The sequence below is a fragment of the Elephantulus edwardii genome, unplaced genomic scaffold (assembly GCF_000299155.1).
Source record: "Elephantulus edwardii isolate Elephantulus edwardi_28Jun2011 unplaced genomic scaffold, EleEdw1.0 scaffold00158, whole genome shotgun sequence".
Classification (NCBI taxonomy): Eukaryota; Metazoa; Chordata; class Mammalia; order Macroscelidea; family Macroscelididae; genus Elephantulus; species Elephantulus edwardii.
Window position 1 is genome coordinate 2,402,869 of NW_006399908.1, and position 12,872 is coordinate 2,415,740.

Consider the following 12,872-nt stretch of genomic DNA (forward strand, 5'->3'; position numbering starts at 1 on the left):
AAGGAGGAGTATTGGTTATGCATTGGTTAAGCATGCTGGACTCTGCATGAGAGGAAGATGTGGCAGGCTACTTCCATAAAGATTATAGTGCGGAGGCCGATTCTACTCCATTGTATGGGGATGCTATTAGAAATGACTCGACAGCAGCAGTTTTTAGTTAACTTAGGAGATAACATGAATAATCTAAATGACAGGCACACGGGCAGCTGGGCACAGAGAAGTCACACCCTGCAGACACGACCACATCTGTGTCATCTTCACAGTAGCTGCACTGTGGCCCCTCCCCTCTCTGTCCCACCCAATTAATCAATAAAGATGACTGCTGTCAGAAGTTGAATGATAGAGAGTGCTGATCATAAATTCTCATTTCTTCAGGCACAGTGGAGGATATGGATAACAAGGTTTGGGTTCTCTCCAAGCCAGGTTTTTGGAACTCTCTGTGGCCTTGCCCCACTCTGCCTCATCAGTGCGGCCTGCTTTCTTTGGTCAGCCTAGCATTACACATGATTATATTTGCACTGCTTTCTCGGGCCAGTTAATTTCGCTGCTCCTGGCCCGGAGTTTGTTCCAGCTTGAGTCCATAGCCTCCCAGGCCGAGGTCCCCCTCATAAATGTTTTCCTTGCTGGATTTCTGCAGTGAGGTGTTCGGGTCCAGACTTGCCCTGGCAGGAGGACTGCAGGGTGAAGAGGCCTGCTCTTGGTCACTCATGGCGAGTTCGTCCTGGTTGACAATGCACTCCAAATCATCCTCTTTTAGATGCTCCTGCGTTTTGGAAAGGGAGAAGGAGAGAAATCATTTCCTGATTGAAGCACAAAGCAATAGCAAGCCTAGAACATGAGAAAACAGCATGTGAGTTCACTTTCTCTCAGTCTTGACTTGGCCATGGTTTTCCACCTCAGACAGAAACCACCTGGGAGCTTGTGGTCACGTCACCAAGTCGGCATTAAAGATGTGACACACAGTGTAGTCCAGAAAGTTCTCTGAGGGGTTCTGGTAATAGTATACTTAAGGCCTCAGCTAACCAAAAAGCTGGCAGTTCAAATCCACTCAACTACTCTGCAAGAAAAGGCATAGTGATTTGCTGATAATGATTCTAACAGCTTCCTTTTAATTCAACTTCCTTGAGCTATCAAGCACTGCCCTAATATTCCTCGCAACCTCAACCCACAGCAGTTTGTGAGGACAAGTGATTTCTTTTACAGTTCTGAAAGTTTATTTTATGCTAAAAGTATTGGTAATAATAAAACAAAAATTACATTTGTGAAAGAAGAGTAAGCCTACATCAGATACACCTGAACAGAGGAGAAAAACGCTTCCTGTTGCAACACAGTCTTTTTGAATGTCACTCCTGACGTTGGGGAGTAGTAATCGGAGGTTCCTGGCACATCAATATCTGCCCAGTTGTCCTCCGTGTCGGACGCTGACTCACCCCATAGGCCTGTGGACTGGTGAGGAGCTTGGAGATGGGACTGCACCATTCCGGTAATGTTGTGGTCAGCGGAGGGCCAGAGTGAGTTAAAATTGGTTTCAGGTATCTGCGAGGCCTGTTAAGGAAGACTTGCCAGACAGTGGTTAGGATTTAACACGGTGAGTTTCTCACACACTACAAACCGCTGCGTTTAGTGAAGTGCACATGCTCCTTTTAGATTTCTTACTTCTTTATTTAGGCGCTGACTGAAAAGAAAATGCTCAAACGGCTGTTTAGAATCTTTCTCCACACCCTTCTTTGTCGTTGTTATGGGCCGACGAGTCAGAACCACTCATAGCTGACCCTCCAGCGGGTTTTCAGAGGTTATAAATTGGAGATTGACATTGCCTATCTTTCTCCCTCAGAGCAACTGGGGGACTTGAACCATTTGCCTTTGGCTTGGTAGTGCAACTCCTTACTCCTAAGCCACCAGTGCTTCCTCAGACACTTGGGGGGGTCACCTTGAAGCCTTGAGGAAATGGAGACTGACCTATGACACATCAGCAAGCAGTGTGTGCACTGCCTCGTCCACCCATCACCAGACATCGCCTCTGTTTAGAACAAACTTTCCTAAGAATTACCTTAAACAATAGAGTAAGAGACTGTGTTTCCTCAAAATTCTACACACCTCTTAAACCAACAGCAATTTTCACGAAGAAGCAACAAGTATTTCATAAAATGTTCAGTTTGGGGGTTTTATTGCCTTTTTTTTTTTTAAGAGTTGAGTAGTGCACATAGATTTGTTTTCCAAAACACTTTATTTTCACTGTTCCACACAGTCGCTTTGTACTTTATACATCAATGCATTCCTATACAAAATTATGCAAATAAGCTAGTGCCAGGTTCATTCTATTGTCTAGCACCTGTCTTCCTCATCCTTTCATCCCACAGAGTTCTAAAATGCTAAAAGAATACTGTGTTCATCTGAAGGCTTTGTGTTTTCCTCCAATCTCCCAATAACGAAATCCCCAACAGCTGCCTCAGGTTGCCTTTTTAAAATTTTTATTTATTTTTTTTTTATTTTTCCACTCAAAGAAAAGCAATGGAATTATTTCCCCAGTCCATCAGAAGTTACTTTCAAGCTTGGCATTATTTCCTCTGCTGGAGAATATTTCACCTCATCAACTTTCTGAAAAGCTGTAATAAGTAGGGGAGGGAGAAAATGGAAGGCTGTTAGCACTGGTTGGCTTATAGAGACTCACAATGTTCCATCAGGGGCCTGAGAGAGAGGATCCTGGCAGAGGCTGCACTGGGGCCTGCATGCAGCTGGACAGTGTTCTGTCACCACCATGAGGCCCTGAATGCCTGGACATGGGGAGAATGCCTCCCAGAGGAGCCACCGGATCTATCTGGTTCACTCTGGTGACAAGTCCCACCCCACCACAAGTCTCCAACAGCACTCTCAGGAAGATAGTTCTGAAGCAGAGAGGGCAAACAAGATGCCTCGGAGAGTCTGTAATTCCAAATGCAAAAGGAAAATTTGACTCCTTTTGGGTAAAAGGAGCTCCAGTGGCCCAATCAGCTACATTCTGGGTGATGTGACCTATGATTCAGTTGCTAACTTCCCTGGGCTTCAAGAATTGTTGTTGTTATTGTTATGTGCCATTAAGTCATTTGCAACTCATAGCAACCCTATGTACAACAGCCCTGAACCCTGATCTATCTTGAGTCAACTTCATTGTCTCTGACACAACTATCTCCTTTACCCCAGTCACTGAGTCAATCCATCTCATCCAGGGTATTCCTCTCCTGCGCTGTCCCTCCACACTTCCAAAAATGGCATCCCTCTCCAAGGACTCGTCCCTCCTTGCAACATGTTCAAAATATGTCCAATGGAGCTTCAGAATCCTTTCCTCTAAGGAGCACCCTGGTTTCACCCTCTCCAGGATGAACCTATTTGTTCTTTTAGCAGTCCATGGTGTATTCAACACACTTCTCCAGAAGTACAACTCAAAGCCTATGGCTCATAATGAATTGATTATTCTTCCTATTCTTCTGTCATACTTAGTCATTGTACAGCTCTCGGTTGCAAAGCACGTGATTATGAAGACCAAGGTCTGGATCAGTGTTACAAAGTGCTTGTAAAATTTTTAAATGCTGTTTAAATGCTATCTAACTAAGGAGGTCAGGTGATTTAATACAGATTGTATTGAACTGCTAACCAACAGAATAGTGGTTCAAATCCACCAGTCACCTTTTAGAGAAAGAGGGGCAGTTTCTTCCTGCAAAGATTTTGGAAATTAGGATCTGTGTGAGTCAGAGTTAACTAGATGGCTTGGTTTGGGGGTTTGATCTATCTACATTTGCCAGAATCGTGCTTTCTGGAGAAGCTAGTATCTCAATTACTGTTCAAATAACAGTGGAGAGAGAGAATGATATTTCAGGCCTAGTGGCAAGAAACTGCACTGAAGTTCTGAAGGCATGAGGTTCAAGGCCACCAGAAGGATGGGCAGTCTCCTTCCAAGTGATTAACTGGCTCTGAAAACTATGAGTCAGTTCCGAGTGTACGGCCCACAGAACCAAGAATAACAACAACAAAAACAACAAACAACAGTATAGTTTTAGGAATTGCAGGAGTAGCACCCACTTCCTAAACAACATCCCTTAGAAAACTCAAATTGAGAAATGACGATAGTTCTAGAAAGGCTTCAAGACTCTGTTCATAGGGTCGCTATGAGTCGTGCTTGACTTGACGGCAATCAATAACACAGGAACAACAACATGCTATGTTTTTTACAAAACACACTCTCATCAACTTGGTTCTGACTCACAGCAGCGGCATAGGATTCCCTAGCTGTAAATGAAAACAGGAGGAAAATGTCCTGTGGATTCAAACCACCAGAGTTGTGCTGCTTTTGGTTAACAGGGAAACATGCTATAGATCACACTATCAGAGCTCGTTATGTGCTGTTTCAGTCAGTCAGGAAGTGCTGTCAAGTTGGAACCAATGCATAGCTGACCCTCTGGCAGATTTTCGAGGCTGTAAACCACTCAGAAGGAGGTGGCCCCATCCTTCTCCCTCAGAGCAGAATTTGTATTAGAACCAGCAAAGGTGATGTGACCTTTTGTCTAGCAACGTAGCTCTCCGTGGACCCTGCCATGGGCGATCCCTAGAAGCTCTTTAGTGCATAGAAGACCTAAGCCACTCCTACACCCAAACTAGCTACATGCACTCAGAATCGTAGGGAGAATCAATGCGCGAGGTGATGGGGAGAATTTGTTGATATCAGACTTTTTGGGAAGCACGTGGTGCAGTCTTGCCTGTTCTGGTATCAAAATAGCCACGAGCCAAAGACAGGGATGCTTTTCCGTGGTTGTGAGTGAAATGGGAACGGAAGTCACCCTTCCCGTGGCCACGTGAAGGCAGAATCCACATTCTCTGACATCTTAGTCTGTCAATGCTCGCAAGTAGAATGGTTCAAGGAATGCTTTTTGTTTTTAAATATCTTTGAACACTATCTTTTTCAAACAAGACTTAACTATTATCTGTCCAGAACATCAAGAAGCCCTGATGGCTTCATAGGTTAAGTGTTGGACTGCTAACCTAAACAGGTTGAGAGTTTGAACCTCACAATTTTCAGGAGGAAGATGAAGCCGTCTGCTCTGGTTCAGATGTACAGCCCATGGGATCTGATAGAAGGGCACCACGAGCTTGAATCTAATGGGCAGGAGTCATTTTGGCTTTTATTTTGGTTTTAATAACCTCATAAAAATGAATGAACAAGCCCCAGGGTGGTGAATACTGAGGCTTGTTGCGTCACATTGTATACTTCGGTCTCAAGTGTCTTGTTGCAGTAGCTTGCTTTATTTGGGTGCAGGTTAACATATAATGTTAAGATCCTCAATTCTCCAGGCACACTGTCTTATATAGATCCGTGTGTTTTTCCCCCAGAGATTTTCACCCATGGTTTTCTCATATTTCTCCTTCTTAATCAACCAGACATTTTACAGTGAATTAGTGCTGGGTTCGCCTTAAGTAATCTTAGCCATCCAGCACATGATGGAAAGTTCTAGTTAGTGTAGAATAACATTTTGGGGTAATGTAAGTATATCAGATAGAGTCTCATCCCTGAAATTTGTAGAAAACTTCAATAGCTCAACAACAAAAAGATAAACAACACAATTAAAAAGTGGACAAAGGTCACAAATAAATACTTAACCCAAGAATATATTAAAGCTGCAGACAAACCCATAAAAAGATGATCATGATCACTAGTCATTATTACCGCTGTAGACGTAAGTGTGGGTGGGGGCGTTGGTGGTTTGATGATGGAATTCTCCAGTCCTGTGTAAAAGACCCAGTTTGATTTGGAGACAGTGCACCTCAAATGCAGCTACTGTTTCTCCTTTTGTGGAAGTCTGTGTGTCTCTACAATGTGTGTCTACATGTTTCAGTGGAACGTCTAGGCTTGGTGACTTTCTTTTGAAAATCAACCAATGAAAACCCTATGGATTATAATGAATTGATCTCTTGCATCTCAGATTCCTATGAGCCAGAGGCCAACTCAGTAGTAGTTTAACAAGAAGAAGAGTAATAAAATGATATTCTGAGTAACTGAGCCCAAAGAGAGTAGAGAAGGGAGGTTATAGCTAATAAATGAAGTTTTCTCTCTCTTAATTTTAATATTGCTTTGCTTATAAGGTTAATATACACTCGTTTCACACTATTCTTCATTCGCATTTAGTTTCATACAATCACTCCCATAATGAAGTTTTCCTGAGGATAAAAAGGATGTGAACATCAAAGCAAAGATTTAAAGGGTAAATATAGAATGATAAAGTTCTTAGGAGAGAACACACAGACAAAATTATGGGCCCTAGGTGTCTTTTTAAAAAAATAAACTAACAAATGTAAACATAAATCCATGAAGACAGAAGCCAAATTAGGTATCTGGGATCTCATAAAAAATGAAATATTTATGCTTATCAAAAGACTAAAAAGAAAAGAGTCTTTGGGAGCAAAAGATCTGATAAAAGTCTCATCTTTAAAATACATAGAAAACTTCAATAGCTCAACACAAAAAGATAAACAACCCAATTAAAAAATAGGCAAAGGTTGCAAATAAACACTTAACCCATGAGTACATTAAAGCTGCAGACCCCTGAAAAGAAGACCATGACCACGTGTCATTATTACTGCTGTACCAGGTTTCTGAGGCTGGAAATCTTTGCAAGAGAAGACTTCCTCTCTCTATTCACTCTTACTAAAAAGACATTGGTTATGAAAGAACAGATACTAGAAAACAACAAATCCTGCTGAAGATAGCACAAGATCAGAACCTTAAAATACTGATAATGGGAACTCTCGTGGCCTAGAGGTTAAGGAGTGGTGCTTCCATCACGAAGATGGGCAGTTCCAACCTACCAGTGGCTCAATGGGAGGAAAAGAGCCAATCTCTTCTTGTGTGACTCACAGCCCATGAAAACCCATGGGAGGGTCAGCTATGAGTTAGTTCCAACTCAATGGCTCAACAATTCTGTGAGTGGGATTGTAAAATGGTACAACTGCTTTGGAAAATAAGTATAATGCTTCTTCATAAAAACTGGAAATGAAACTATAGCCAGTTCTTGGGACTTGAATATCCAACTTATGGGAAACTCTGCAAGTTGTCTAAGTACTTAATCATTATGTCACCAGAATTCCTTTCTTTCGGTAAAGTAAGGCTAAATAAGGATCTAACTTGTAACTTGGGAATCACCTGTACTTTATAATCCAGCAATCCCACTCCTAGGTAGAAAATTTAGATATTGAATAGAAGACAAGCAGATATATGTACATAGCTGTGTTCACGGCAACACTTTTCACAAGAAGAAGAAGATGGGGAGAACAGAAGTACACATCTAAGGAGATGTAATGGACAAATAAAATATAGCAAATACATATACAATACAAAGCAGTACAAATATATTGGAAGCAGGAATGGCGTCCACTTCTTAAACAACATGCCTCTGGAAACTCTATGAACTTTGATAAATGACAATAGATATAGAATGGCTTCAGGCCTTTTGTTCACAAGGTTGCATTGAGTCATGTTAGACTTGATGGCAATCAACAACAACATGTCTATATATCTATATACATATTTGTACCATTGAGTCATAACTGACCAATTACTTACTATACATCAGAAAGCTGGACAATGACGAGGGATGATAGAAGGAGAATTGGTGCCTTTGAACTGTGGTGTTGGAGAAGAGTGTTGAATATACCATGGCCTACCAGGAGAACAAGCAGGTTCATCCTAGAGAGGGTGAAGCCAGGCTACTCTTTGGAGGCAAGGATTCTGAAGCTTCATCTGACATACTTTGGGCATATTGCAAGAAGGGACCAGTTCTTAGAGAGGGACATTATGCTTGAAGGGGTGGAGGGACAGCACAAGAGAGAAAGACCCTCAATAAGATGGATTGACTCAGTGACTGGGGTAATGGGGGTAGGTATATCAGAGAGAGTAATGTTGGCACAGGATAGAGCAGGGTTTAGGACTGTTGTACATAGGGTTGTTACGAGTCACAAGTGACTTGATGACATATAACAACAGCAATGGTAAATATAGATACAAATATAAAGTATTTGAACTCACAGTTGCAGATACTTCTTAGACATAAGTAAACACTTCACAGGAATGATTAGTATGTTTGAAGGCTTAAGACCATTGTCTTATCAGACAGCTCAGTTAATTAGCATAATAAAGTTTATAAAATAAATGGTTTATATGCTAATTTGAAGTGTAACGTGCACCCTCCTATATGGATTGAAGCTCAACATCAAGAAAACAAAGATTCTCACCACTGGGTCAATTGGCAGGGTCAGTATTAATGGTGAAGAGATTGAGATAGTTAATAGTTTTAGTTTACTTGGTTCCACAGTCAACACTCTTGGTAACAGCAGCCAGGAAATCAGGAGATGAATTGCACTGGAAAAGTCAGCTGTGAGGGACCTCTCAAGAGTACTGAAGAGCAACAACATCAGACAGGAGACTAAGGTGTGCCTGATCCGGGCTTATAGTTTTTGCAATTACGTGTTATGCATTGGATAGTCAGACAGTGAATAGGGATGATAGAAAGAGAATTGATGCCTTCGAGTTGTGGTGCTGGAGAAGAGTGTTGAATACACCATGGATTGCTAGGAGAACAAACAGGTTTGTTCTGGAGAAGGTGAAGCCGGAATGCTCCTTGGAGTCAAGGATTCTGAAGCTTCGTCTGACATGCTCTGGGAATGTTGCAAGGAGGAACTGGTCCTTGGAGAGGGACATCATGTTTGGCAGAGTGGCGTGGCGGCGAAGGAAAGGAAGACCTTTGATGAGATGGATCGATTCTGTGAGTGGAGTGGTGGGAATGAGTGCATTTGAGATGGCGCTGTTGGCACAGGATAGAACAGCATTTAGGGCTCTTGAGTTGTAAACGACTCGATGGCACATAACAACAACAACAACAACAAACATGGAGTCTTAAAGGCTTGTGAGTCACCATCTAAGAGAAAACCACTGGTCTCTACTCATCTAGTGCAAAAAGGAAAGAAGAAAACCATTGTGAAGACCATAGTTTATCGACCAACAGCTCCATGAGTCATGGCCTCGTCTACCTGGAAACCACAGCGACTCCACAGTGCCTGGCTACAGCTCCTGACTGTGCTGATTAGGGCTAGACATGGTCAGATCCTGACTGAATTGAAGAAAATGTAGAACAAATTTGGGAAACGACTCGATGTACTGGTCTGGTTGGGTCTAAAGGTTCCCCTGAGCCTATTACCTTGAGAAAGCCTTCAAAGTTTGAACCAAAGCTACACCTTGGTCATAGTTTAGCTAAAAAGACATATTAACTCATAAAACAAAGAGTGTTGCCCATGAATGCTGTATTCATTTAAATGCCAAGCAGTCAACATTTACTCTAAAGAAACGGTGAGTAGGTTAAGGATGTAAAGATGTGAGACAGAACTCCTGGAATTGAGTCAGAACAAACAGGACCGAGAAGAGTGGTAACACCGTAAAACAAAGGTGATAAAGGAACTTGTTCCTCTCATTCATTTATTCCTTGGTTACTTACATTTTTTTAATGCATCAGTCCAGAGAATGACAAAAGTCCAGGCTCTCACACTGGGAAACGAACAATGAGATCACCAAATGGAGAATTCTAAACCATGATGGGCATGGAGGGCAGAGATGTCTCCCTTGGGGAGAGCACTTAGCCCAATCTGGGGATCAGGAGATGCTGTGGAGTTCATAAACATAAGAGGCTCAGAAAAGGTGCCCTTAACTGCTCGGATGCACCCAGTCAGTTAGTGTCAGAGCTGAGCCAGAGGCAAGGAATTCTTCCACCCCCTCAGGCTTCCTTCTGTTACAGAGACTCTGAGACCCCGAATAACAAGCCTTGTCCAGCTGGTCCATGGCTTTCTGGACTCTTCTTTGCTGGGCAATTATTAATTAAAAAGGAAAAAAAAACAACCCAAACAAAACAAAACCAAAAAACAACTTCCAATCCTTTTGATGTTTAAAAGCAAACAGAGCACACAAATAAACCTCAACTGCAGATTTTGCAAAATGTATTCTTTTTCTCCTCAGGTTCTAGCATATGGCTTGGGAGAGAAAGCTCCTACTGGATATTTTCAGGACGGCTAGTTGTACTTCTCTAGTGAGCTGGAAATAACATTGAGATGAAATGCTAATTTTTGAAGGGGAGAAACAAAGACTTTTCTCATCTTTAAAGGTCATACGCTTGGGAATAGCAGTTTGGTTCAGGAGATGTGACAGTTGGAAGTCTACCCATAAATCAGCTTGGGTGAAATGGAGAAGGCAAATCGGCAGATGAGTTTTTCTCTTTTGGTTTAGGTTACCAGTAGATCCAGAGCTCAGTGCAGAGCATCATTCACCCAGCATCCAGAATGCCTGACATTTGGTTGCTCTTTCTTTTTTGTGTGTATTGGGTTTTACTTACATTATTAAAATCACCAGACTTTGTCTATTATAAATTGCCATCACTTGCTCATACCTGTGAATCATATGATGCTGTCTTGCTTCGGGTGCTGAGAAGAAAAAGCCGAACTTAACAACTGAACTCCTGGCCTGTCCAGAAGTTTGTGGACAGAGAACTTCACTGCTCTCTTGTTCTCTACCTCTGTCTCTGACACTCTTTTTAATTTGAGAGCCTGATGGAGTTATATTCTATGCTGACTTTCTCTTAACTTGCGTGATATAGGTCATCCCAGGGACATGGTGAAAATACCCGGAAATTTTGATTCAGCAAGCCTGGGAAGGGGCCTGGACTCTTTATTCTTAACAGATGCCCTTGGCAACTCGAATGATAAGCAAGTTTAGTACACCAAGTTCTCTGCAGAGTACTGCCTTCCATATAACCTTCATAACTCAAATAAGAAGACAAAATAATAGGATCTTTCTGTGTCCATATTCTTGTTGTTTGCCGTCGAGTTGGGGCAGACTCAAAACTGACCCTCCAGTGGGTTTTGAGAGGCAGTAAATCGCATGGGAGTGTATTGCCCATTCTATTATGTCTGTTGTCTTTAGGGCGAGGATAGCTATTGGGTTAGGCTCCTCTGACACAGACTCCAGATACAATGGCCTCTGCCAGTTATTTCCTCCAATCCAAGGCATGAGAGAGATTCTCAGACTAAAGAGGATGAAAATTTGATGTGCCTATTGGGAGCATTTGTACATATAGACTTGATAAATGGTCTTGTTACAAGGATAAAATGCTTGTCAACCTACAGCTGTGTCAAGAAAGAAAGCGCATTTATCTCTTTGTAGCATTTTCAGGAATACTCCTCACACCCACATCTTTTGATTTACAAAGTATTTTCATACATCTTATAATATCTTTACAACCATAAGGTGGGTACTATATTCCTATTTTATAGATTTAAAAATGTGTAAACAGATGGCGTTTCAGTTCTCTTTAAATCTTTAAATCTATTCTTTCCTCCATTTACAGAGTCTTTTTTAGCTTTCTGTGCCTGCTTTCCACCAGAAGAATCGAGGCTCAATGCCAGACGTTGTGGGGTTTAGGGGGGAGGCAAGCATATCTTTGGAGTAGAAGCCAACCTTGCCCTCCAAGCCCATATGTTCTTGCAGTAGAATCAAGTTCCCCTTACTATTGAGTTGCTGAGTCCCACGCTGCTGTTTTTATAGCATCTATGAATGCTGCTAGTGGATGGCACCTAAAATTTAAACACCCATCTCGCTGATGCTAATGTAAAAGTCATTCGCTTTATGCTTGTTTTCCTAGAAATGCAGCCTGTCAAGTTGAGTGAGTCTTCTGACTTCCCTTCAGATGTGCTAGAGTCTGCAGTTCACCATCTTGCCTTCTTGGGCTGATGTCTAGGATTGATGTCAGAGGATAGCTTTAAGGGCTCCAAGAGCCTTCTGCCCTACACTGTGTGATCCCTTTGCCCTCTTTGACTTAAAGGAGGGATTTTAATTCTCCACCTTGAACTTGAAGAGGACAATGGCTGAGATCCTGTCTTTGCAGCAATCATTCTGTTTCAAAGAAGAGGTAACAAGAAGGAAACATCTTCTTCTAGACTCTCCATGAGGTTTTGATTTAGAAGAAGTCATTCTTGTTATGTACTGTTGTCTTTCCAATCACTTATTGTGCATCCAAGAGCTGGACAATGAATAAGAATGACAGAAGAATTGATGCATTTGAACTATGTATGGTGTTGGAGAAAAGCGCTGAACATCCCCTGGACAGACAAGAGAGTGACATATATGTCTTGGAGAGGGTTCAACTGGAGTGGTCTTTGGAGGCAAGAATGGAGAAGCTTCACCTCACATATTTTGGGTTTGTTGCTAGGAGGGGCTATTCCTTAGGGAAAGACATGATGCTGGGAAAGGTGGATTAGTCGGTGACGGAGAAGAAAACCCCCAACTGGGTGGATTGACATGGTGACTGTTACAATGGGCTCTTGTGTGTCCGGAAGTATGAGGATGGTGCAGGGTAGAACAGGGTTCACGTCTTTGGTTCATAGGGTCACTATGAGTCAGTCATACTCAACTCGATGGCACCTAACAACAACAAAAATGTTCCCTTATTCTGTTCAAACAACAGCTTCTTGGTTTACATATAGATTTCACAGAAAGATAATTAAGTGTTCTGGGATTCCCATTCTTCTCAATACTATCCATTATCTATTGTGATCCACATGCTTAATTGCCTTTGAATAGCCAATATAACTAAAATAAATATCTTTCTGGTATTCTCTGCTTTCAGCCCAAATCCATTTGGCATCAACACTGATATCTTCATGTAAGTATATTTGAGATGTTTTGATTTCATTATTTCCTTATTACTGTTGTTGGGTGCTGCCGAATTGAGCACAACTCATAGCAACTCTATGAACAACAGATCTCAACCCTTTCTAATCCTGTGCCATCCTCATCATCTCAGACACAC

General features: G+C 41.9%; 1 protein-coding gene across 1 annotated transcript in view; it reads right to left on the reverse strand.

Moving 5' to 3' along the window:
* Window positions 1-535: 535 nt before the first annotated feature.
* Window positions 536-12,872, reverse strand: part of SLC9A9 (solute carrier family 9, subfamily A (NHE9, cation proton antiporter 9), member 9) — a 1,074,946-nt gene continuing 1,062,609 nt past the window's right edge. Inside the window, exons 14-15 of the mRNA XM_006895119.1 lie at window positions 1,431-1,536; window positions 536-763 (exon numbers count right to left, since the gene is read on the reverse strand). Coding sequence (XP_006895181.1) covers window positions 536-763; window positions 1,431-1,536 — 334 coding nt within the window. The remainder of the gene's footprint in view (window positions 764-1,430; window positions 1,537-12,872) is intronic.